The following is a 27,658-nucleotide window of genomic DNA, read 5'->3' as shown; positions in this document are numbered from 1 at the left end:
CACGTATCTACTTTCTCCACATGCCCTAACCTTTTTCATGAGCTTCATAATATATTGTGAACAAAGGCAGCCATTTGGTGCTGGCTGGTCCCACAATACCTGCTGTTATTCTCCTTCTTTAGTTGCAAGATCAACTAGGTTGTGTGTGGGAGCAGTTCAGTTCTCAAGAGTGTAAATTTCACAACTAAGTACCAGAGAGCTATGCAATGTTTGAGCAGAGTAAGAAGTTTAACACCACCAGGTTAAAGTCCGACAGGTTTATTTGGTAGCAAAAGCCACACAAGCTTTCGGAGCTCCAAGCCCCTTCTTCAGGTGAAGAAGGGGCTTGGAGCTCCGAAAGCTTGTGTGGCTTTTGCTACCAAATAAACCTGTTGGACTTTAACCTGGTGTTGTTAAATTTCTTACTGTGTTTACCCCAGTCCAACGCCGGCATCTCCACATCATGTTTGAGCAGCACAAGGTAAACCTCCCAGCTTATTAAAGTGGCTATTTCTGCTCTTGGTCTTCTGACCTTAGTGAGGTGGTCCTTGTAGGCAAGTTATTCCAAATTATTCTGGTTTTGGGTCACATGCCATCCCTTTTCCACCCAAGATGATTAAATCTGCACACTCTGGACCCAATTACAGTGATACTGGAGCAGTTACGCAACAGAGCATAGTCCTTTAGGAATGTTAACAATCTCAAGTTATAATTTCATGCACATTTTTATGGAAATTAGAAATCAGTGGCACTTATTATAATTTGTTTAATTATGTACTAAATTTTACGGCAACTTTTTCACCACCTAAAAAGTCCAGTATCTACAGGAGAATTGATGAAAGAATTTTTCCACATTGGAGACAGGTGAAGGTCAATTTTTGAAAGGACATCTGGGGAATTTTGAAAATAGAATTCCCAGGATCTGGATGTGGTATTCAGAGATGACAAAAGTAGGTAGAATTACAGGAATTTGGTATGTCGTCGTTGAGGGCTGATTTCCTGGGGGGAGGGAACTGTCACGTGTGGGTCAAATTGTTTTGACCAGCCTTTGCAAACCACTCGAGTGAACTCTTCCATACCCAGAAAATCTTTCGCCACTGAAAGAGCTATTTTTCACAAGACACTCCCTATTGCAACACCTGATGCAACACCTGATAGAAAGCATCAGTTCTCCACACTCACCTGTCTTTAAATTCAATAATCCCAAGCAAAATGAGGAGTTCATGGAAATCATAGAATCCTATGATGTAGGAGGCCATTCGGCCCATCAAATCTGCACCGGCCACAATCCCACCCAGACCCTATCCCCGTAACCCCATGCATTTACCCTAGCTGGTCCCCCTGACACTAAGGGGCAATTTAGCAGAGCCAATCCATCTAACCCGCACATCTTTGGACTGTGGGAGGAAACCGGAGCACCCGGAGGAAACCCACACAGACACGGGGAGAATGTGCAGACTTCACACAGACAGTGACCCCAGCCGGGAATTGAACCTGGGTTCCTGGTGCTGTGAGGCAGCAGTGCTAACCACTATGCCACCCTTATGCTTTTTAATTCCAGAGGAGCCCTCAATTTCTGTTAGGGCCCCGAATCAGAACCTCATGGTATGTTATGAAGCCAGACCCCCAACAATTTTTCTATTTTGGCAAAAATGTGAGGAAAGGATATTTCCTTCCAGGAATTATTCCACTGACAAAGGAGGGATTTTTATAGCGAAAGCAACTTTAATTAATAACAATTTAAATATTACGCTAACAAATGAAGCAACTTAACAATCAACAGTTGAACAACATTTAAAAATGAAAGGAAGCAGTTTTACTTTCTAGCTTACGACTGTTCCAGTTTAAAATAAGCCCAAATTCATACATAGCTCAAATTCACTTTTAAATAAAGTTAGCAAACCCAGGCATAAATGCTTTAAAGTTTGTTAACAGTCTTGGAGCTTTCAGAGCGAGCACAGTAAGAAGACTCACAACACCAGGTTAAAGTCCAACAGGTTTATTTGGGATTATGAGCTTTTGGAGCGCTGCTCCTTTATCAGGAGAGTCTTACCTGATGAAGGAACAGCGCCCCGAAAGCTCGTGATTCCAAATAAACCTGTTGGACTTTAACCTTGTGTTGTGACACTTCTTACTGTGCTCACCCCAGTCCAACGCCAGCATCGCCACATCATGGCTTTCAGAGAGAGAGAGTTCCAGAAGCCTACAGAATCCTTCTCACTTCCTACATAACTGCTTTCTGCAAAAACTTTTTTTATCTGCTACAGACCCAGGACTGCACATAAATGACATCACATGACCCTGTCAATCATTCTAATCATAAATCACAGGGGAACATAAATAAACAAAAGTCCATTAACTCTACTTAACATTACGACTTTTAAGGCTAAGATTAGTAATTATCCTGCTCTTCCAGCATCTGAGTTGAATTCCTCCAGAGATACCAACTACCTGTAGAATAAAGCTGAATTTTTCCCTTAAGTATCATTACAAGATTATAATAATATGGTACCAACACATGTAAACAACTTTCTATTGACATTTTGTGCATTAACCACCAAGAAGAGCAAAAAATTTAGTGAATACTGATCTTTTGAAGCAGGGTTTATTTTAGTGCAGTAATCTGCTAATCAGATTTTTAAAAAGTTTGATAAGGTAGATAATGTCTTCAGCTGTGGGGGAGGCCAAAATTAAGGGTCATAAACATAGGTTAGTCACCAATAAATCCAACAGTAAATGCAGGGGATCATCTTCTCCGAGTGGTTGGAATATGGAATTTTACAGCACAAGGACTAGCTGAGGTGAATGGCATCATATAGATAGGGTTAGGTGAAGCAGGTTGGAGGAGGTGAGTGTAGAGCGTAAACACAAGTGAAGTCCAATTGTAATGAATAGTTTGTTTCTATGCTGTACATTTTATGTAACATGTTAACTCCAATATGCTCACATGATAGAAGATTCTTAAACTGGTCGGAGCAAAACAAAATTATATTCAAATATTCACTGGTGTAACATAAAACTGTGCCCTGATCATACAACAAGCTTTCTCTTTACATCATTTCCACAATTAAATATCAACATTGTACTCACTTTTATGTCGGCGTAATCGTCCCCAGTGGTAGTTACACTCTTCTTTGCGGATACAATCCCCACTAATGGAAACATTATACTCAGCTCCACAGCGGCAGCAGATCCTTATTAGAGCTAAAGTTATAACACAGACATGAAATATGCATATTTTAGACAGTAAAGTGCGAATACACATATTCAGCTACATGGAATTTCCAGAAGTTGTCATCACACATCCTTTAAGCATTTGTTAGTTACTCACTCAACCGGTGTAAAAGGTTTTCACCTGCATATAATCTCTGATTATAGAACCATACACTGTCATACTTGACAATTTTTCCTTTATAAAACCCTTTGTTTATAGTGGAAATTGTTTATAGTGAAATTATTTGTAGGCTGCAAACACAGCTCCACAACAGGTGGCGCTGCAACACCTCCATTTTGCACGTCAGTTTCCTCCACTTGCACATAAAGAAACTCTAATACTTCAACCAACTCTTAACGCTTTCGGAACTGCAATTACTAAGATTCAACAGAATTTATTATGGAGTAGCGTGGAAAAATTTTGTAAATGCAAGGATAAATTTTGAGACTCCTAAACAGGGACTCCATTACATAAATGCACCATGGGTATAATTAATTATTCCCTGCCCTCCATCGCAGCTTCACTTGCTCATAACTCCTCTTATGCAACATCATGGATGTTTCATTCGTACAAATTGATTTTAAAGAGCCATTATAAAAATGTTTCTCCGCTTTAACTGGTAAGGCCAGTTTTATGTTCTTATATTCGGACAACTTATTTGAGTAGACAAGTGGCAGGTGTAATCTGACACCTGGAACTGACAACCACTTGCAGAGGTTTTAGAAATCGATTACATTTAAATTATACACTATTATACTAAGCCTTTAAAAGTCCATAGAGTCTTTCTGCTTTTAGAAATCACGTCCATGCTCATTCGACAGGTTAGCTGGTTTAGGGTGTCAGCAACTGAATCTGCCAACCTAAGCTTCAGCAGGTATAGGAGGGACAAATTGGCTAAATCAGTTGGGGAATTTAATCGCCTGATCACTATCCAAGAACCCATGCTGGATAGGAGTGTGTAAATAAACTTGCAGAATGGGTGATTAGTTTGTAAATGAATTTCAATGACAACTTGCAGTTATATTGTGTTTTAAAGTACTAAAATATCCCAAGGCACTCCGACTGAAGCATTATAAACCAATATACCAAGCACTGGAAGGTGATCTTGGGTCAGATGGCCAAAAAAAAGTGCCTTAAAGGAGGAAAGTGAACAGAGGGGCAAAGAGGTGTAGGAAAGAAATTCCAGCGCTTAGAGCCTAGGCAGCTGAAGATACTGTTAAACTCCAATGGCTAGTCGCGAAACAAAGACAGAAAGCAAAGGTGGGATTTTCCAGTGCCCATGCAGCATATTTTCCAGAGGCAGCCCACCATTGGCCGGCGGCAGGATCCTCCAGTCCCACCAATTTCTACAGGGTTTTGGCATGCCCCGCACCTTCTGAAAGGGCTGGAAAATTTCAGTCTATGTCTTGCCTTCTTCTACAGAGCTTTATTCTTACTGATGTAAATCTCTACCATTTTACATCTGTTTTCCCTTTATATACAGCCAGAGATGTGCTTAACCAATTAACCTACAGTTACTAACCTGACTGTTAACTATTTTCTACCCTAACAGACACATCCAATGGTGGAACATTCAAATTGGGGATACTCAAGAGGCCAGAATTGCGCAGAGGGTTTGGAAACAAGGGTGAAAATTTTAAAATGAAGATGCTGTTTGACTGGGTCAAGACAAGTCAGTGAGCACACGGGTGATAGATGAACAGGGCTGAGTGTGAGTGAAGATATGGCAGCAGAGTTTTGGATGATCTCAAATTCATAAAGGATACAATGCGAGAGACCAGCTAGGAACATGTTGGAATATTGGACTTGAGATGACAAAGATATGCTCAAGGATTTCAGCAAATAAGCTGAGACAGGGCAAAGTTGGGCAACATTACTGATGTGGAAACACGTGGTCTTAAATAATGTGGTTGGAGGTTCATCTTGGGATTAAATATGAAACAAACACAGGCAAGTATGAGATGGTGCATTTGGGTAGAAAGAATAAAGAGACTACATACTGCCTGAACAGTAGAAGACGCAACAAGGATGAGGAGCAAAGGATTCTGGGATATAGATAAACAAGTCACTAAAAATAGCAACAAGTTAATAAGCCATTGAGAAAAACAAACCAAACAATGGGGTTCATTTTTAGACAGAGGATTGGATAGCAAGAAAGTCATGTTAAACTTGTGTAGAACCTTGGTAAGACCACGCAGTACTGTGTACAGTTTTTATATCCGTATTATAACCAGGATATACAAGCATTAGAGAAGATGAAAAGAAAAGAGAGTTCTGTAAAGATGATATCAAAAAGAAGAAATCATAATTATCTGGAAAAACTGAGCTAGCTGGGGCTCTTTTCTGTAGAAATAAATATCAAAGAGGTGACCTTGGACAGAGAATGTGTTTCCACTTAGAATATACAAAAACCAGGGACCGTAAGAGTCACTAATAAATTCAATAGGGAATTCTGGAGAACCATCTTTACTCAGAGTGGCAAAATGTGGAATGAGGGCAGCCGAGGGTAATAGCATAGCGACATCCAAGGACAAGGTACAGAAATATACGAGAGAGAACAGAATGGAAGAGTATGCTGACAGGATTAGATGAAATGAGATGGGAGGAGGGTGTGCAGCATAAATGCTGGCATAGAGCAGTTGGGTTGAATGGTCTAATTTTGCACTTTAGGCTTAATGCAATGCCTGGTGACAGTGGCTCCGATGTGATGCATCTGCAGTTAAATAGTCCACCACAATTCGGGCCTGGGGTTTCTGCATGTTTTCCATCCAGATGCACTGGGTAACATTGACAATAACAGCAAAAATGATCATGGAAGTTGAAATGGGTATGACTGGCTTACATAGTCACGTGCACTTCAATTCCATGATTAATTACACCGGTTCAAAAGTCAATTTGCTCAAAGTAGTCCCCAACACCAAATCTGGCCTCTCCCCCAGGGTGACACTGAGTTTTCACGGTTGGGGCATTTGGGAGGATTTCAACTAAGAACAAAGAATAAAGAAAATTACAGCAGAGGAACGGGCCCTTTGGCCCTCCAAGCCTGCACCGACCATGCCTCCCGACTTAACCAAAACCCCCTACCCTTCCGGGGACCATATCACTCTATTCCCATCCTATTCATGTATTTGTCAAGACTCCCCTTAAAAGTCACTACTGTATCCGCTTCCACTACCTCCCCTGGCAACGAGTTCCAGGCACCCACTACTGTGTGAAAAATCTGCCTCATACTTCTGCTTTAAATCTTGCCCCTCGCACCTTAAACCTATGCCCCCTAGTAATTGACTCTTCCACCCTGGGGAAAAGCTTCTGACTATCCACTCTGTCCATGTCTCTCAATCTTGTAGACTTCTATCAGGTCACCCCTCAACCTCCGTTGATCCAGTGAGAACAAACCATGTTTCTCCAACCTCTCCTCATAGCTAATGCCCTCCATACCAGGCAACATCCTGGTAAATCTTTTCTGTACCCTCGCCAAAGCCTGCACATCCTTCTGGTAGTGTGGTGACCAGAACTGAACACTATATTCCAAGTGCGGCCTAACTAAGGTTCTATAAAGCTGCAACATGACTTGCCAATTTTTAAACTCAATGCCCCGACCGATGAAGGCAAGCATGCTGTATGCCTTCTTGACTACCTTCTCCACCTGCGTTGCCATTTTCAGTGACCTGTGTACCTGTACACCCAGATCCCTTTGCCTATCAATACTCCTAAGGGTTCTGCCATTTACTGTATATTTCCTATCTGTATTAGACCTTCCAAAATGCATTACTTCACAACTCTTCTGTACAAATCAATTAAACCAAATCAAACAAACTGAGGGACAAAGTAAAAGGGGCAGCCCCTTAAAGGGATACTGCCTTCAACAAATATGCACAGGCGCCTGTGGTTGCATTAAATAATCATTAATGACCTGCAGCTGCAGCATCCTGAAGTCAGCTGAAACTCACACAGGCCCGGCTTTACCCCGATGCAAAAATTACATAATCCACACAACTCAGTTGAGCCTTCAAGCAGACAAAAGGCTAGGTTCAGGCACACACACGAAGAAATGTCACTTGAGCTTAACCTTGGATGGCAATTAGCAACAAATATTTTGACAATAATGACAACCGATATAAGAAGTTTGGGATATTTGATTCTTAAAAGTTGCTCAGGCATCATCAAGAAGAACAGAAGGGGGAAGAAACTGGCAGATATGAAAACAAATCTGAGATTTTAGACAGCATCATGAACAGTGTTGTTTCTGGTAATTAAAAGCAGTTAGGGGAGTTTAAAATCGCCATTGAGCTTTACAGTAAAGGGTGAAAATTGTAGTTTGTAAGATAAGCAAGAGAAATTTACTGCTACTTCAAAATTCCAGCTCTACAGTTTCTTTTGGCCATTAATAAAAGCTATTTTGTGGATGCTGGAAGAGAGTTGGTTGGTTTGCTTACTCTGAACACTTTAACTTTCAGAGTACAAAAGTTAAAAGTACTCGAAAGAAAAATCTGTTGGTGCCTTTTAAAAGGTTTTTTTAAAAGGTTTTTTAAAAAAAAGTAACTTTTATTTGTGGTATACATTTACTTACGGTCCGTGTTATTCTTTCTCTCATCCTGATTATAAAGCACTGCAATACCAGGCTTCTCTGGATGGGGCCTTGGGTAGCTATTTTCTTGCAATTGTTCTTCCGTTAAAACATACTCGGTCAGTCTCTTGTACAGCATCGCACCTGCAATGAAATAAGACTTGCATTCATTCACAGCAAAGTTGACAGCAGTTTATGACTGAACACAATCTGGATGACAATTTTTGCAGTTCACCCCTAGATGTGGTTACTAATCGTCAAAGTTTTATAGTAACAGATCATGTGGCAGATAGGGGCCTGCTGCTAATCTTTCGCCAGTGCTGCTTTTGCTACTGGCCAGATGGAGTTTCCTTGTCAATTTCTTCGCTTGCTATGGGGAAGTGTCTGATCTTCATTCAGTGCCTCGCCAGCATCGTGGCAAAGATCAGCAGGGCACTCTGTTCAGAACCACAGCGCAGCATACTGGGGATTCCAATCCACTGTATTATCACATTACATGCAGGTTCAACTTAGATTGCAGAAGAACAGATAAATACGAATACGAATCTGGCCAGTACCAAATATTTTAGAAACTTTCACTCACCCGCAAGTTCAACATCTTGCTGTTTTCCAGATCGATTTAGAGTGAAACTTGTCTTCATGGCCAACTTTCCCCCAAGCATTGTTTCATGTGACTGGACTTTCTTGTTGGCACATACAGCAACAGGCTCTGAGCGAAGGCATAGTCAGTAGTGGAAATAGAATTAATTAGAACCTTTTCAGAGTGCTTAGTCAGTAATTAATAACATTCCAGGAGAGAGAAAAAAAAACAAGAACCCAAAGGCTTCTCTCTATTAGAGTCATTTGTCCCTGGTTTTCTTGCCAACAGCTTTCTTTATTATAACTGTAACACGAAGCATTGCTTGATGTACCAACAAGCAGCACCTCGTTCTGAATGGTGTCAACTGACAAAATTTTCAGGAGTGCAGTTTATTAATTCCATGCGTTTTACACTTCCTACATACTTCCCCTCCAAGTGCCATCGTTTGAAACACAGATTATTGAAATCTTATTGAACACGGTTCTTGAACAAATTGATGTTTTGCAAAAGCTCGTCAGTTTCATGTGGAAAGTGTAAAAGCCATGAGTATCAGAAGGCTGGTGTTGCCCGAAAGCACCCATTCACATTTACAACACCAATCACCTAAACGGGCTGTCTCAGTGAAAACAGCGAAGCAGCATCTGGGTACTCTGAAACTAAGGATACCAAACTGCTTTCAAACAGCTTGGGGGGAGGTATTCATTTCACATAAATTCAGCAATTGGTTTCCACTTTGCAACACTAAACGGGCGCAGCATGAATCAAGTGCAAAGGCCCCAAATTACTCTGAAGTGAAGCAGATTGGGCTGATGTCCACAGCGGAATCTCATTTTATTTCCTTCCACTCTCAGGTTGGACTCTCAAGTTAAGACTCGGGCAGAAACTATAAAGTTGGTGACAAGCCAACCCGCTTTATACCAGTGGTAAACGAGCACCAAATACATCCTTAAAAGGCCAATCTTTGAAAGTAAAATTAACCAGTTCAGAAATACCTTTCGGTGAAGTATCTAAAATACTTCTTAAATTAAGATGTCACCGACTGTCGGCAGATTTGTTGCAGAATCTACAGTTTAACAGTCATTATTTACATCTCCTTGTTTCAAATAGCTGACAGATTGTGCAAGATTGGCTACATCAATATCTTGCTGTCTTCTTTTCTTTGTCTATATTAGGTTCACTGGAAAATAAATTTGACTAAGTAGATTTAGCCTAATAAGCATATGTCTGGATCCTTTCAAGATTAGAACCTTTCCTTTCAAGATTAGAACCAACGCCGGCATCTCCACATCATCCTTTCAAGATGACAGGTGAATGTGATCGACATTCCATCTATTCTTCAATAACTGAAAGATTGCAATTAGTAGTTATCGGTTAGACTTTAGCAACAGTGATCAATACATGCTGGAGAATGAAATTTGAGGTTTCTGCTTACAAAACCAGCTGTCCTACTGTGCACTTCAATAAGAGTTTGGGTGAAAGCTCAATCTGCGATAGGGATTTCTCCAGCAATTTCTGCTGACACCAACCATTGCCCCCTTAACTTCTTCCAGCAGGTCAAAAATTACTGCTTCTCTCCACATCTCACTTTAGATCACCCGTCCGTTCACTCGCAAAGAAGGCCCTTTCATCAATGACAACATTGTGGACAATAGCATTGTCACCATGGATTGGCAGAAACCTGGCTCATGGGTTATTACATCTTGCTTCTTACCGAAGCCTCCTCACTTTCCCTGCCCAAATTGCTGGAGTGGCAGTTTGGTATTGTCATCAAATTACACTGTTAGCCCTCCCTGTTCCTCCGGCACCTTCTTTCTCACCTTTAAAATGTTCATGCTCTATTACATTCCCTCATGCTCTATTACATTCCCAATTCCATCCCGAATTTCTCTCCAGATGCACCACTCTTCCTCAGCCTTGGCACTGCACATCTGCTAATCCTCTAATTTCAAACATCATCTCAATTCACTTCACATTCCCAATTTTCCTCACCTACTCCCTCTGGTTAAATGCTATCACATTAATGGTGTTTTGATGTTGCGGTCTCACAGCATCCCTCTACTTTCATGGTTTGACTTAAAAAGTCATTAACATACACTTCCTTTTGGACCTCATCACCCACAAATCCTTCCAATTCTTTAGCTGATAAAAATACTACCCTTCCCCCACCCTCAAGACACTTATAATTGCATTTTCAAGTTCCCTAACACCTAGGTTTTGTGCTTCCATCCTCGACCTTACATCTAACTTTGATGTCACTGTCCCGAGCAAAATCTTTCCCCATCCCCAGTCATGCTTCAGATGTATCCCATCACTGCTTCCTTAAGTACAAGTGGTGCAGACATGCGCATGTCTGTAGACAACTGGTTCAGCAATCCAACAAGTCTGGCTGACTTCAAGCATTAAACAGGAACAGGCCCTTCGGCCCTCCATTCCTCTCCTCCAAAAGGGGAGAGGAACTCAGACTCACCTAAAATTGAAATCATCCATTCAGTGACCACTGCTGCCCACAGACCTCGAGTTGCCCACCAAGTCAAATCTCCTCCCAGGTCTTCCCTTGCCCTAGTGCCAGGTGTTTCTCTAGATTCTCTCCTGTCTCACCCCTTATCCTCTTGAGATTTTCCATGTGACTCACCACCTGCTCCTCCTCTGAACCATTTTCAACTGAATTGCTGAATCCTATGCTAACCTAACATTGAAATATTTTTATTATAGAAATATTTTTCTATATTAAAGTTTCAAAGTTTATTAGTGTCACAAGTAGGCTTGCATTAATACTGCAATTAAGTTACTGTGAAAATCCCCTAGTCGCCACACTCCGGCGCCTGTTAGGGTGTACTGAGGGAGAATTTAACATGGCCAATGCAGCCAACCAGCATGTCTTTTGGACTGTCGAAGGAAACTGGAGCACCCGGAGGAAACCCACGCAGACACGGGGAGAACATACAGACTCTGCACAGACAGTGACCCAAGCCAGGAATCGAACCGGGTTCCTGGCGCTGTGAGGCAGCAGTGCTAACCACTGTGCCGCCCACAAATATATGAAAGTTACTGTGCAAGTGCTCTTGTGGATGCCATAGAGCAAGAACATTGAGCTCTTTTTACTCAAGAACAAGAACAAAGAACAATACAGCACAGGAACAGGCCCTTCGGCTCTCCAAGCCCACGCCGCTCCCTGGTCCAAACTAGACCATTCTTTTGTATCCCTCCATTCCCACTCCATTCATGTGGCTATCTAGATAAGTCTTAAGCGTTCCCAGTGTGTCCGCCTCCACCACCTTGCCCGGCAGCGCATTCCAGGCCCCCACCACCCTCTGTGTAAAATACGTCCTTCTGATATCCGTGTTAAACCTCTCTCTCCACCCCCCCCCCCCCCCCCGAACCTATGACCCCTCGCGAACGTCACCACCGATCTGGGAAAAAGCTTCCCACCGTTCACCCTATCTATGCCTTTCATAATTTTATACACCTCTTTTAGGTCACCCCTCATCCTCCGTCTTTCCAGTGAGAACAACCCCAGTTTACCCAATCTCTCCTCATAACTAAGCCCTTCCATACCAGGCAACATCCTGGTAAACCTCCTCTGCACTCTCTCTAAAGCCTCCACATCCTTTTGGTAGTGTGGCGACCAGAACCGGGCGCAGTATTCCAAATGCGGCCGAACCAACGTTCTATACAAATGCAACATCAGACCCCAACTTTTATGCTCTATGCCCCGTCCTATAAAGGCAAGCATGCCATATGCCTTCTTCACTACCTTCTCCACCTGTGACGTCACCTTCAAGGATCTGTGGACTTGCACACCCAGGTCCCTCTGCGTATCTACACCCTTTATGGTTCTGCCATTTATCGTATAGCTCCCCCCTACGTTAGTTCTACCAAAATGCATCCCTTCGCATTTATCTGGATTGAACTCCATCTGCCATTTCTTTGCCCAAATTTCCAGCCTATCTATATCCTTCTGCAGCCTCTGACAATGTTCCTCACTATCTGCAAGTCCAGCCATTTTTGTGTCGTCCGCAAACTTACTGATCACCCCAGTTACATCTTCTTTCAGATCGTTTATATAAATCACAAACAGCAGAGGTCCCAATACAGAGCCCTGCGGAACACCACTAGTCACAGGCATCCAGCCGGAAAAAGACCCTTCCACTACCACCCTCTGTCTTCTGTGACCAAGCCAGTTCTCCACCCATCTAGCCACCTCCTCCTTTATCCCATGAGATCCAACCTTTTGCACCAACCTACCATGAGGGACTTGGTCAAACGCTTTACTAAAGTCCATATAGACGACATCCACAGCCCTTCCCTCGTCAACCATTCTAGTCACTACTTCAAAAAACTCCACTAGGTTAGTGAGGCATGACCTCCCTCTCACAAAACCATGCTGACTGTCGTTAATGAGTTTATTCCTTTCTAAATGCGCATACATCCTAAGAATCCTCTCCAACAACTTCCCTACCACGGACATCAAGCTCACCGGCCTATAATTTCCCGGGTTATCCTTCCTACCCTTCTTAAATAACGGGACCACATCAGCTATCCTCCAATCCTCTGGGACCTCACCTGTGTCCAGATTAAATCTCTATTAAATCCTCTATTAAATGGTCAAGAGAGTCATTATAGACATGCCGATCACTAATGTAATCAAACAGCTGAGCAAGTCAGTGAAACTGTACCTTCCTAAATAGTCAATGTCTTCAGGAGTAAAGAGGAGAAAACAGAAAAGACAGAAGTATTATAGCCTGACGGGAAGTAAACTGATAACTATTATATAGCAACATACTCTTTGTAGGTGATGGTATGGCATCATTTTGACTCCTCAGCTTCTTTAAGGTATTTACAGCCACATTCAGGTACACTGTCCTGCTAGTACTTCGTTGATATACAGTCTTCTCTTCACTTAAAGCCTGCAACATTCAAGTGGAAATATCACAGCTGGTCAAGTATTCTTTATACATAACAATTAACTATACAACCGTAAAGACGTATCCACATTGAGGAGATATTATGGGTTCCCATTTTCTACTGTAGCAAGATTAACCTGCATTTACTCAGTTGAAGTAATACTGTAAGGTACAAACCTGAGCGGCAAGCTACAAATTTAGCAGATTTTCAAAAGCAGAGTTAAGACAGCAAACACAACTAGGTTAAAGTTCCAAATTTCCTCGTGCTAAGCAGTTTGTAAAAAAAAAAGTACTGTCACAGAACACTGCAAGAATTTTAAAAAATGCCCTAAAAATGTTGTATTTAAAATTCTTACATTCATCTTGAAATTTCTCCTCAACCTTTTCAATCCTACCTCTACAATCTCCTCCAGCTCCCCATCTCAATAGTTTGGGTTCTCAAACCCCACCATTCTATTGTCTTTCCATTGGTGGCAGAGTCTTCAGCCATCTTGGTCTTATTCTCTGGAACCAGCTGACCAAACACTTCTGCTTTCTCTAATTCTTTGTAAAAACCTTCTTCCAACCCAATTTTAAGTCACTTTTTTCCCCCAAAATTGCTTAACACTTTATATCCTGGGTAAAACATTATGGGATATATTTGACTGTTTTAAAAGTTGCCAGATAAATGCAAGTTGCGGTGGATTTTATATTCACAGCATCATCCTTCTTTTTGCAAATGCTGCTCGACCGAAGGTCATTTTCAACATCTGGAGGTTATATTTTACGAGAGCAAGAGAAATTAAGTAAACAACGACGAATTTATTCTTAATTGTAACCAAACAGCAGTCCCAGATTAAAACAAGCACATTTATGCAAAAACAAGTTGACATAAGCTCCTTCACAAACTGTTAAATTTTTAACAATTTACGTAAATTCTTGGAAGACTTCATCATTAGAATTGGCATGCATTTCCCAAGCATTATTTTAATAACATACCATAGATATAAAATCTTGTACCTTTTCAAAGGCCACTTGTTCAGATCCACAGAATTTCAAACATTCATCAATGAACACATTCAAATACCGCTGTCTCACATTGGTAGGAACTTTGGAGCCATATTCTGTAGGAATTGTGGGTCTCTTCAAGCTTGACTAGTTTTTGGAGAAAAATAGCAAAGGAGATGGTTTATTTAGCTCTGGTGCTTTTCCTAATATTTTTTAGCAACAGACTTAGCCCCACTTTTCAGATAGCAGGTGCCAACATGATTTTGATACAAGTAAACACTGCCTTGTGTAAATGTTGCACTGTACCCTTCCCTCAGAGAAAAGGAAAACCTCTATACAAGATTCATTCCTTAAATTTTTACAAATTATTTCATGGGACGTGGGTGTCGCTGGCTAGTCCAGCATTTTTACTGCCCATCTAGAATTGCCTTTGAGAGTTGCCCTCCCCTTGGAGAACTCACTAAGTGCAAACTAGTTTTTTGCTGCAAACAAGATAGGACAGTTAATCCTGCAGTTAAGTATACACTACTTTCCTCCCTAATCTCAGGCAACATTTAAATATATATTATATATATAGTGAAATACTTAGATAATTCATATCTAATTATCTCTGAACTGTTGCCTCCAGGTGTAGGATATGCATATTAATTGGAGGCAACAGTTCAAAGATAATTAGATGCAAATTATCTAGGTATTTCACCATCCATTCATTCTCATGATGTTTTAATAAAACTGATGATTTCAAGATTTAAGCTTAAGTTTATTTTAGTATCACAAGTAATCTTACATTAACATTGCAATGAAGTTACTGTGAAAATCTGTGAAATTATGGGCGGCACGGTAGCACAGTGGTTAGCACTGCTGCTTCACAGCTCCAGGGACCTGGGTTCGATTCCCGGCTTGGGTCACTGTCTGTGTGGAGTTTGCACATTCTCCTCGTGTCTGCGTGGGTTTCCTCCGGGTGCTCCGGTTTCCTCCCACAGTCCAAAGATGTGCGGGTTAGGTTGATTGGCCAGGTTAAAAATTGCCCCTTAGAGTCCTGAGATGTGTAGGTTAGAGGGATTAGCGGGTAAATATGTGGGGGGTAGGGCCTGGGTGGGATTGTGGTCGGTGCGGACTCGATGGGCCGGATGGCCTCCTTCTGCACTGTAGGGCTTCTATGAAAATCCCCTAATCGCCACACTTGGGTGCCTATTTGAGAGAATTCAGCACGGCCAATGCACCTAACCAGCCTGTTTTTTCGGACTGTGGGAGGAAACCGGAGCACCCAGAGGAAACCCATGCAGACATGGGGAGAACGTGCAGACTCCGCACACAGTGACGCAAGCCAGGAATCGAGCCCGGATCCCTGGCGCTGTAAGGCAGCAGTGCTAACCACTGAGCCACCTTCTCATCCAATTTTGTATTCGTTTTTTTTCTAACATTTGTCTATTTGTTGCCACCCAAGTTGCAAGTATTGTTCTGATTTTAGTCCAATGAAGGTGATGACATCATTGAATAAGATAGTACAAATTTGAATGGAAAAACTCAATGCTGGTGGGAATGGAAGTAGCACAGATGAATGCACCAATATCATACACAACAACAGTGCATGTTTCAATGATATTGCAGCACAACCTTCTGGGTACTGATGATTACATAAACCCAAAGTTTCACTATCAGCAGTTTACAAGTTACAGATGGTGCTCAATGATACTCCTGAAAATGCAGCAGCGCTCCTAATCAATAATTACTCCATATAGAAAATCTCACTGCTACCCTGTAACAACATTACATCTTAAAGACATGTAAATAAATATTTCTAATACAAATTTAAATTGCAAGAAATGGTCAGGTGTCTTGCAAGTGAAAAAGGTTGTTTCCAAAAAGCGGTTATTATACAATAAAAATAAATATTCAAATCAATGTGACGACAATTTTTTTCTTTTCAAAGAGCAGTTACTTAGAGCAAGTAACTCAAACACAACATAAAAGCAAATTACTGCGGAATCTGAAACCAAAAGAGAAAATGCTGGAAAATCTCAGCAGGTTTCTCTTTTGAACTCAAACTCAATGTCCCGTTTTTAGAAATAAACACTGAAACATTCAAATCATAGTTCGACAAAAATACTTCTACATTTTCTAACCAAAATTTAATTCCAAAATACAAGTTACTTCTGTTACACATCTATAAATAATAGAACAAAAAGTTAATTATTTTGAACACTTTGAAGAAAGTGTTGTGTTAGATAATCCAAATTGAGATCCATAATGTAGAAGATATATTATTATAGCACAATGATGACTAAAAGAGTGCTAAACAAATAGACAACATTAGAAAAAACTAATACAAAATTGCTCTGATCACCAAAAGACTGAAAACTTAAGCAATTACAACATTTATTGCCAAAAATAACACCTCAAACTCATTTTGGTACCTCACTGATTAAAGAATATCTTAGCCAATTAAAACTCTAAAGTTTTAAGAATCCTTATCGTTCAACTGTCGCACGTTCACCTCCAAATAAGATCATGAATTCATGTAAAGCTCTGGATTTTGAGCATAGCCTCTAAGCTGATGGCCCAATGTTGTCCTGAGGGTTGCTGCACTTTTGGAAGAACTATCTTTCAGATGAGACAGAAGAACACCACCATGGCATTTTTCTTTGAATAAGATTACTGTACCAGTGCCCTGGCCAAAATTTATCCTTCAACCTCCACAAAAACACATCACTTGTTCATTTATTGCAATATTGCTTTGGAACTTTTCCAAGTGCAAAGTGGTAGCTGTTTCTGCCTGCAAAACAAGCCAACACATTCTAAAAGCAACAGATTAGGTGTTTTGGGATGTCCTGAGGATATGAAACATGTTAAGGAATATTGGGTAAAATAAGTTAGGATTCAGCTCTTTCAGAAATGTAAGATTATTAGGTTACTAACCAAAGATCTAATCATTAAAATCTAACTTTGTTATTTGAAACTAACATCTAGGACTTTGGTCGTTCAATAAAGTGGGAAAACTGAGAAGTGTGGTGAAATATAGAAAAGATGCCAAGGTAGAGGGAGGGACTCTGGGAGCTTGTCAAGCTTTGCTGCTTGCTGTAACAAACAGTGAAACCTTCAGTGCTGCCTGTGAGAAACCGCTTGCGCAAGAATGGAACGTAGATGTCTTTCTCTACGAGATAAGAAAGTACGGTATGTGAAAGGCTCGAGATATAGGGGTAAATACAAAAGGCATTATATAAATATGTAATGTTAGCAAAAACCATATAAAACGGTTCCTGGCTGGTCAAGAAAAGTATGATCGCAAGGCAGAAAATGATTGGACAAGGGAGAGATTAACGAGAAAAGAGCCAGGATTAAACAGTGCCTCCCGATCTGGTTCACACAGTGGAAAAATTTAGAAAACAAGACAAGACAAGAGACGAGGAAGAGGAAGAAAGAGAACAGAAAATAACCTGAAGATCAAAAGCTACAAGAAGTGAAGTACTTGTGTGACCCCATCCGGTCATAATACGAGAATTACATAGACTGTAAATCACTGCCCGAGTTTATTGCTTTAGCTTAGCTGAGAACTTAAACTTGTTCTGACTTTATCTCATTAAGAAGTCTCACAACACCAGGTTAAAGTCCAACAGGTTTATTTGGTAGCAAAAGCCACAAGCTTTCGAGCGCTCGCTGCTCCTCAATCAGGTGAGTGGGATTTCAGTTCACAAACAGGGCATATAAAGACACAAACTCAATTTACAAAATAATGGTTGGAATGCGAGTCTTTACAGATAATCAAGTCTTAAAGGTACAGACAATGTGAGTGGAGAGAGGGTTAAGCACAGGTTAAAGACATGTGTATTGTCTCCAGCCGGGACAGTTAGTGAGATTTTGCAAGCCCAGGCAAGTCGTGGGGGTTACAGATAGTGTGACATGAACCCAAGATCCCGGTTGAGGCCGTCCTCATGTGTGCAGAACTTGGCTATCAGTCTCTGCTCAGCGACTCTGCGCTGTCGTGTGTCATGAAGGCCGCCCTGGAGAACGCTTACCCAAAGATCAGAGGCCGAATGCCCGTGACCGCTGAAGTGTTCCCCAACAGGAAGAGAACACTCTTGCCTGGTGATTGTCGAGCGGTGTTCATTCATCCGTTGTCATAGCGTCTGCATGGTCTCCCCAATGTACCATGCCTCGGGACACCCTTTCCTGCAGCGTATCAGGTAGACCACATTGGCCGAGTTGCAAGTGTATGTACCGTGTACCTGGTGGATGGTGTTCTCACATGGGATGATGGCATCCGTGTCGATGTTCCGACACATCTTGCAGAGGTTGCTGTGGCAGGGTTGTGTGGTGTCGTGGTCACTGTTCTCCTGAAGGCTGGACAGTTTGCTGCGGACAATGGTCTGTTTGAGGTTGTGTGGTTGTTTGATGGCAAGAAGTGGGGGAGTGGGGATAGCCTTGGCGAGATGTTCGTCTTCACCAATGATATGCTGAAGGCTCCGGAGAAGATGTCGTAGCTTCTCCGCTCCGGGGAAGTACTGGACGACGAAGGGTACTCTGTCCGCCGTGTCCCGTGTTTGTCCTCTGAAGTGGTCGGTGCGGTTTTTCGCTGTGGCGCGTCGGAACTGTCGATTGATGAGTCGAGCGCTACAGCGAAAAACCTCACTTGACTCATCAATCGACAGTTCCGACGCGCCACAGCGAAAAACCGCACCGACCACCTCAGAAGACAAATACGGGACACGGCGGACGGAGTACCCTTCGTCGTCCAGTACTTCCCCGGAGCGGAGAAGCTACGACATCTTCTCCGGAGCCTTCAACATATCATTGGTGAAGACGAACATCTCGCCCAAGGCTTTCCCCACACCCCCACTTCTTGCCTTCAAACAACCACACAACCTCAAACAGACCATTGTCCGCAGCAAACTATCCAGCCTTCAGGAGAACAGTGACCACGACACCACACAATCCTGCCACAGCAACCTCTGCAAGACGTGCCGGATCATCAACATGGATGCCATCATCTCACATGAGAACACCATCCACCAGGGACACGGTACATACTCTTGCAACTTGGCCAACGTTGTCTACCTGATACACTGCAGGAAAGGATGTCCCGAGGCATCGTACATTGGGGAGACCATGCAGACGCTATGACAACGGATGAATGAACACCGCTCAACAATCACCAGGCAAGAGTGTTCTCTTCCTGTTGGGGAACATTTCAGCGGTCACGGGCATTCGGCCTCTGATCTTCGAGTAAGCGTTCTCCAAGGTGGCCTTCACAACACACGACAGCGCAGAGTCGCTGAGCAGAGACGGATAGCCAAGTTCCGCACACATGAGGACGGCCTCAACTGGGATCTTGGGTTCATGTCACACTATCTGTAACCCCCACGGCTTGCAAAATCTCACTAACTGTCCTGGCTGGAGACAATACACATCTCTTTAACCTGTGCTTAACCCTCTCTCCACTCACGTTGTCTGTACCTTTAAGACTTGATTACGTGTGAAGACTCTCATTCCAACCATTATTTCGTAAATTGAGTTTGTGTCTTTATATGCCCTGTTTGCGAACTGAAATCCCACTCACTTGACGAAGGAGCAGTGAGCGCTCCGAAAGCTAGTGGCTTTTGCTACCAAATAAACCTGTTAGACTCTAACTTGGTGTTGAGACTTCTTACTGTGTTTACCCCAGTCCAACACCGGCATCTCCACATCATGGCTACCTTCATCTCATTAAAGCAGTCCCTTGACTGAACATTTGGTCAGTCCATTCCTATAATTCGGGGCTCATGATCCTTCCAAAACAAAGGGCAACCGAGACTGTCTCAGACTGATGGAATAAAAATCTTGGCCCTCCGTAAGACAAGTTTGCACAATGTCGAACACGTTTCACATTGGTTAGAGATAACGATACATAAAGGCTGGTGTCCACAACAGAAATTTAGTTACAATTGCAAAGTCGGAATTATTGGAGGACACATTGTGCCAATTGTAAGGTCTAAATATATCAGTAAGCCCAAGACACTTCTTTTGAAAAATTCAGTTACTACTAACTTCACTGAAACTCCAAAATATTACTATCACAAAAGGAGCTAGAACAAATATTTCACTATTAGAGACAAATTAGAAGAACTACAAGATCACCACTCTAAACCGCATGCAAATAATATGAAATGGCACACATCAGAACTACAGTCACAGATTGCAATCAACTACTTATAGAATCATAGAATCCTACAGTGCAGAAAGAGGCCATTTGTTGGGCAAAGTTTATTGCATATTTTTACCTTCTCCCGCAGAAAACTCAGCATGAGCATCTACAATACTTGAAGCTAGAAATTGACAAATCAGACAGATTAAAATACGTATCAGAGTGAAACAGATCTCTGATCGGTCATAATCACATTGTTGGAATATTCAATAAAAAAAAGGACTTTTCCAACACATCTACTATGGCAAACAAAATTGAAAGAAATGATCCACAGCCAACAGCACCAAGAATTTGCAAGCTTTCGAAGGATCAGTTTCAAAAGAAGCTGCAAGCCTCCAGATAAGACAGCATTACCTAAATTATAACACAAAGGCAAAAGCACGGTGGCACAGTGGTTAGCACTGTTGCCTCACAGCGCCACGAACCCGGGTTCGATTCCCGGCTTGGGTGACTGTGCGCGCAGAGTCTGCACATTCTCCCCATGCCTGTGTGGGTTTCCTCTGGGTGCTCCGGTTTCCTCCCACAATCTGAAAGACGTGCTGGTTAGATGCGTTGGCCATGTTAAATTCTCACTCAGTGTACTTAAACAGGCGCTGGAGTGTGGCGACTAGGGGATTTTCACAGCAACTTCATTGCAGCGTTAATGTAAACTTACTTGTGACACTAACAAATAAACCTTAAAAAATCTGAACTGTAAACAGAAAATGCTGGCAATGTGTGGGTCTGGCAACATCTGCTTTGGCACCTTGCTTTCAAAACTAATCTTTCCAAAGCACGCAAAATTCTCAGAGGCTGTTGGCTAGGGAATCATTTACAAATTTGTTTTGCAAAGTAGATGCACCAGACTGGTTCTTCCTTGAATATTTCAACAACGAGTGCGAGAGATCAGAGAATCAGTCCTGTTTCACTTCAGATAATGGATGCTAACACTGATTTTTGTGATGGTGCCATATTGTATGAAAGCAGAAAAACTCAAACCAGATGGCAGATAGAAAATTCGCACTGTGCAGCCGTTAATGCAAGGCAATGCCATGTGTTATGAGGAATGACAGCCTAAAGCAAAGTAGCTCGCGGAGACTAGTGCCGGTTACGTGGCACACAGGAGAGGCAGGGCAGAATGTACCAGCGTGCTATTGATGACAATGAAACCCCACAACACAATTCCAAATTTAAAAAAGAGGAAGCTATTGAGGAGAAAAACAGGAGGGGATATTAAACCGATATAGAGAAATAAAATTTCAAACTAATTGCTGCAACAGAACCGGAATCAGAAGCTGCAGAAAAACAAAACTGCTGCACTAGTCTTCTAAATGCTCCAATATCTGTATTCTAGCTTGTATAGATTCAACATGTGGAAGTTTACCTTCAAAGTGGGGGCATGTGCTACCCTCCTCTGTGCTGTACTAGATGCCGTTTTAGATGCCATACCAGCAATGGTTTGAGACTTAAAACCGAGGCTGCTGTTCCTTGGGCAATTAGGAGATTCTACAGTTCTATTTAAAGGTTCCATCTTCAGCTTTACTGGAGCTAAAGTACACAAAACAAATTACTAAAACTCTGACAATTCAACAGTAAATATTATATCCATACATTTATACAGGATAATAAAGTTCACAATTGTATCTTTAGGTACAAATGCAATACTCTGACAGCACGAGCATACACATTATTGGTATTTGCCATTTTTGAAAGATGAAAAACACTTGTACGGCAATCGGTGCATTAAAGGGGTAACCTGATTGTGGTGTGTAAGATTATGAGGGGTATGGACAGGGTGGAACAGTGTTCCCCTAAGTTGAAGGGTCAATAATGGGAGGGCATAATTTTAAGGTGAGAGGCAGGAAGTTTAGAGGGGATTTGAAGGAAATTATTTTCACCCAGAGGGTGGTGGGACTCTGGAATGCACTGCCAGGAAGGGTGGCAGAAGCAGGAAACTTCAAAAAAAAACTTTAACAAGTACATGGATGAGCACTTGAAATATCAAAACATTCAAGGTTATGGGCCAAGTGCTGGAAAGTGGGATTAGTTTAGATTCAGTGTAGTTTTGGCTGTGTAGACTCGATGGGCTGAAAGGCCTCTGTATGATTCTATGACTCAAAAGGTGTGACCTTTAATCTGTGTGTTATTTGATGTCAGAAAAGGTGCAAGTTGGGGCCCCAAAATTGGCTTTCGTATCACAGACCTAGTAAGAAATTAGGCACCAAAACTCCTGCCTTCAATTACTTGGCACTACTAGTCATCAAAAGTGTCCGATTCCAAAAGGTTGTAGAGCTAAGAATTATAATGAATGAATTCTATTTTAATAGAGCATTTTTACTTCGTGTGGAACAGCCTTACTGCATATTTGTATTTGCTGCCTTTTTAGCTGGAGAGAAAACAGTGAATTGCGATGGTCAACAATCAATGGTCATTAATGCAGACCCAGAGACACATGGAAGAGCGAATTGGTCACAGATCAGAGGTGGAAGAGAGCACGGATCACAGAATTATTCCAGGGATTACAAATATAACAGAATCAAAGTAGTTACATGTGGTATTACACAAAAACAGAAATGACAACTTACATTGTTTTGCTGATGGCACTGCGTCTGCTTTTGGCTTATGTGCAATTCTCTTCTTCTCCCCTCGATTGGTGGAAGAGGTGCTAACTGCTTTTTCCACTTCTGCCAGCTGTGCTGCTTGCTGCTGGGCCATCAAACTCCGTTGATAGCAAACCTCCTGAGCAGTAAGTCTACGAAAAGGACGGATGACTGGCTTGGTTGGTTCCACCTAAAGGAAAAATAAATGTTGTCACATGCATTTCTATTATTGCAAGAAAGTTCTGTTTTTCTTTCTAAAATGGAAGTTTGCAATCATGTTTCACACATCATGTTGAAGCTTGAGAGCAAAGTTCTACTCAAATGTGTCTAAATCATGAGACTATTACAGTAACTGATTCATCACTGAGTTTAGGCAAGATACAATAATGTCAACTATAATTCCAGAGTTCATGAGTTAAAAATCAAACTATGGCAAAGCACATCGTATTCAAAGCACAGGTACAGAAACAGGACTTTCAGCCCAACTAGAAGGGGAGATGGTGGTTTAATGGTAATGTCACTGGACTAGCAATCCAGAAGCCCAGGCTAATGCCCTGAGGATATCGGTTAAAACCCGACCATGGCAGCTGGTGAAATTTAAATTTAATTGAAAGGAATCGAAAGCAAAGCTAGTTTCAGTCATGGCGACCATGAAACCCCCATCAATTGCTGGAAAAACCCATCTGGTTTCAGTGATGTCCTTTCGTGAAGGAAATCTGCCAACCTCACCTGGTCTGGCCTCTAGACCTGCAGCAATGATTCTTAACTGCTCTCTGAAATGCTTCTCAGCCCATCATTTGGGAATGCATAGATGGGTGCGCAGCAAGCACACGCATTCACCTTTGCAGTGCATTCTTAACTCCGATGCTAGTTAAAGTAGGAAACCTAATGCAGGGTGATAGGCAGTGACCTAAATATGCAAAGTCATGACAGTATAACCTTAATATTCCACTTACATTTTCTTGCTTTGAAACATGTGAAATTCTCCTTTTCTGCCCTGGGAAAAGTGTGGTTAGGCTGGATTCTTTTTCTTCATTACTTTCCATAGACACCTACATACGAAACAAAAACAAAACGTGTAGTACAAATTTGAAAGTCATGGAACACTTCCAAACACAATTTAAGTTAGTCAGAAAAATGGAGGAGTTAGTTTCCTATGCTACTTCTAACAAAAAGCCTACTTTTATCAATTGAGTTTGTGACTTTATTACATATGATGCACACCGAACCATGTCCCCCTCCCCTCCAACTGTGTGATAAGAACATAAGAACATAAGAAATAGGAGCAGGAGTAGGCCATCTAGCCCCTCGAGCCTGCCCCGCCATTCAATAAGATCATGGCTGATCTGACGTGGATCAGTACCACTTACCCGCCTGATCCCCATAACCCTTAATTCCCTTACCGATCAGGAATCCATTCATCCGCGCTTTAAACATATTCAGCGAGGTAGCCTCCACCACCTCAGTGGGCAGAGAATTCCAGAGATTCACCACCCTCTGGGAGAAGAAGTTCCTCCTCAACTCTGTCTTAAACCGACCCCCCTTTATTTTGAGGCTGTGTCCTCTAGTTTTAACTTCCTTACTAAGTGGAAAGAATCTCTCCGCCTCCACCCTATCCAGCCCCCGCATTATCTTATAAGTCTCCATAAGATCCCCCCTCATCCTTCTAAACTCCAACGAGTACAAACCCAATCTCCTCAGCCTCTCCTCATAATCCAAACCCCTCATCTCCGGTATCAACCTGGTGAACCTTCTCTGCACTCCCTCCAATGCCAATATATCCTTCCTCATATAAGGGGACCAATACTGCACACAGTATTCCAGCTGCTGTGCAGTATCAAGCTACAAGTTGAGTAAAACTAGGAAAATCCCAGGATTTTGTCATTTTTATAAATGACCTGGATGAGGGCGTAGAAGGATGGGTTAGTAAATTTGCGGATGACACTAAAGTCGGAGGAGTTGTGGACAGTGCGGAAGGATGTTGCAGGTTACAGAGGGACATAGATAAGCTGCCGAGCTGGGCTGAGAGATGGCAAATGGAGTTTAATCATAGAAATCATAGAAACCCTACAGTGCAGAAGGAGGCCATTCGGCCCATTGAGTCTGCACCGACCACAATCCCACCCAGGCCCTACCCCCAGATCCCTCCATATTTACCCGCTAATCCCTCTAACCTACACATCTCAGGACACTAAGGGGCAATTTTAGCATGGCCAATCAACCTAACCCGCACATCTTTGGACTGTGGGAGGAAACCGGAGCACCCGGAGGAAACCCACGCAGACACGAGGAGAATGTGCAAACTCCACACAGACAGTGACCCAAGCCAGGAATCGAACCCAGGCCACTGGCGCTGTGAAGCAGCAGTGCTAACCACTGTGCTACCGTGCCGCCCCTTAATGCAGAAAAGTGAGAGGTGATTCACTTTGGAAGGAGTAACAGGAATACAGAGTACTGGGCTAATGGCAAGATACTTGGTAGTGTGGATGAGCAGAGGGATCTCGGTGTCCATGTGCATAGATCCCTGAAAGTTGGCACCCAGGCTGTTAGGGTTGTTAAGGAGGCGTACGGTGTGTTAGCTTTTATTGGTAGAGGGATTGAGTTTCGGAGCCATGAGGTCATGTTGCAGCTGTACAAAACTCTGGTGCGGCCGCATTTGGAGTATTGCGTACAGTTCTGTTCGCCGCATTATAGGAAGGATGTGGAAGCATTGGAAAGGGTGCAGAGGAGATTTACCAGGATGTTGCCTGGAATGGTGGGAAGGTCTTATGAGGAATGGCTGAGGGATTTGAGGCTGTTTTCATTAGAGAGAAGAAGGTTAAGAGGTGACTTAATAGAGGCATATAAGATGATCAGAGGATTGGATAGGGTGGACAGTGAGAGCCTTTTTCCTCGGATGGTGATGGCTAGCATGAGGGGACATAGCTTTAAATTGAGGGGTGATAGATATAGGACAGATGTCAGAGGTAGGTTCTTTACTCAGAGAGTAGTAAGGGCGTGGAATGCCCTGTCTGCAACAGTAGTGGACTCGCCAACATTAAGGGCATTTAAATGGCTATTGGATAAACATATGGATGATATTGGAATAGTGTAGGTTAGATGGGCTTTAGATTGGTTTCACAGGTCGGCTCTACATGGAGGGCTGAAGGGCTTGTACTGCGCTGTAATGTTCTCTGTTCTGTGTTCTATGTTTTCATATATTGTAACTGAATAGCAGCAGCTGTTACACAAGTCCTTCTTGGGAAGAGTATTTTCACTGTCAAACTAAGCTTGTACAGTGTAATACAACAAAATATCAACTTAGTTCTCTACTCATTTCAGACAATGGTCATAGTAATTCTTCCACCAGAGCTAAACAAAGTGTTCAATCCACCATCAGTATACATGCTGAACAGATACTCAAACAATAGCCAGAAATAAAAGAAAAAAATAAAGTCAAAGAAAAATGAAGTTCAGTAACTCCTGAGGCTGATCAGCCAGGTGCCAGGTGCACATGCATACCAACTGGCACTGTATCCACCAGTTTCTCCACACCCCACTCCTTGGTCTATCTAGCAGTGTTGATCATCCTTTATTTAAAGGTGCCAAAATAACAGAGTCCACCATTTGCATGGTAAGAACAAAGATCAAAGAAAATTACAGCACAGGAACAGGCCCTTCGGCCCTCCAAGCCTGCACCAACCTTGCTGAATTAAAACCCCCTATCCTTCCGGGGACCGTATCCTCTATTCCCAGCCTATTCATGTACTTGTCAAGATGCCCCTTAAAAGTCACTATCGTATCCGCTTCAACTACCTCCCCTGGCAGCGAGTTCCAGGCACCCACTAGCCTCTGTGTAAAAATGCTTGCTTCGCACATCTACTTTAAACCTTGCCCCTCGCGCCTTAAACCTATGCCCCTTAATAATTGACTCTTCCACCCTGGGAAAAAGCTTCTGACTACCCACTCTGTCCATGCCTCTCATAATCTTGTAGACTTCTACCTCGGTCGTTCCAGTGAGAACAAACCAAATTTCTCCAACCTCTCCTTATTGCCAATACCCTCCATACGAGGCAACATCCTGATAAATCTTTTCTGTACCCTCTCCAAAGCCTCCACATCCTTCTAGCAGTGTGGCGACCAGAATTGAACACTATATTCTAAGTGTGGTCTAACAAAAGGTTATATAAAGCTGCAACATGACTTTCCAATTTTTAAACTCAATGCCCCAGCCTATGAAGGCAAGCATGCCGTATGCCTACTTGATTACCTTTTCCACCCGCGTTGCCACTTTCAATGACCTGTGTACCTGTACACACAGATCCCTCTGCCTATCAATAGTCTTAAGGGTTCTGCCATTTACTGTATCTTTCCTATCTATATTAGACCTTCCAAAATGCATTACCTCACATTTGTCTGGAAGTCTGACCATCTTTTGCAAAATTTTAATGTAGAAAATTATATACCATAAGCACATGTTGACCTGTTTGCAGCCTGAGAAATAACGTGCAACAAGTTTAGCCTTTAAGCAGAGGGTTTAGCTCGGGAAAATAAAGAGAAACGGTTTCCAATAATAAACAAGTTAGTAACCAGAGGACACAGATTCTAGATAATTGGCAAAAGAGCCAGAGGCTACATGAGGAAAAATGTTTTTATACAATGAGTGTTTAGGATTTGGAATGCATTGC

At 42.2% G+C, this 27,658-nt stretch overlaps 1 protein-coding gene across 3 annotated transcripts in view; it reads right to left on the bottom strand.

Moving 5' to 3' along the window:
- rexo1 (REX1, RNA exonuclease 1 homolog) overlaps positions 1–27,658 on the bottom strand; it is an 83,422-nt gene that overhangs the window by 19,540 nt on the left and 36,224 nt on the right. For 2 of the 3 annotated variants that reach the window (XM_078198351.1, XM_078198354.1), the window contains exons 3-10: positions 23,948–24,043; positions 22,977–23,181; positions 21,776–21,939; positions 14,223–14,378; positions 13,124–13,247; positions 8,344–8,469; positions 7,764–7,904; positions 3,070–3,183 (exon numbers count right to left, since the gene is read on the bottom strand). In XM_078198351.1, the coding sequence (XP_078054477.1) occupies positions 3,070–3,183; positions 7,764–7,904; positions 8,344–8,469; positions 13,124–13,247; positions 14,223–14,378; positions 21,776–21,939; positions 22,977–23,181; positions 23,948–24,043 (1,126 nt within the window). The remainder of the gene's footprint in view (positions 1–3,069; positions 3,184–7,763; positions 7,905–8,343; positions 8,470–13,123; positions 13,248–14,222; positions 14,379–21,775; positions 21,940–22,976; positions 23,182–23,947; positions 24,044–27,658) is intronic. The other variant, XM_078198353.1, reaches the window with a different exon arrangement.

This window comes from Mustelus asterias, chromosome 26 (assembly GCF_964213995.1).
Source record: "Mustelus asterias chromosome 26, sMusAst1.hap1.1, whole genome shotgun sequence".
Taxonomy (NCBI): domain Eukaryota; kingdom Metazoa; phylum Chordata; class Chondrichthyes; order Carcharhiniformes; family Triakidae; genus Mustelus; species Mustelus asterias.
The sequence above is the reverse complement of the archived record's forward strand: the minus strand, read 5'-3'. Positions and strand labels throughout refer to the sequence as shown.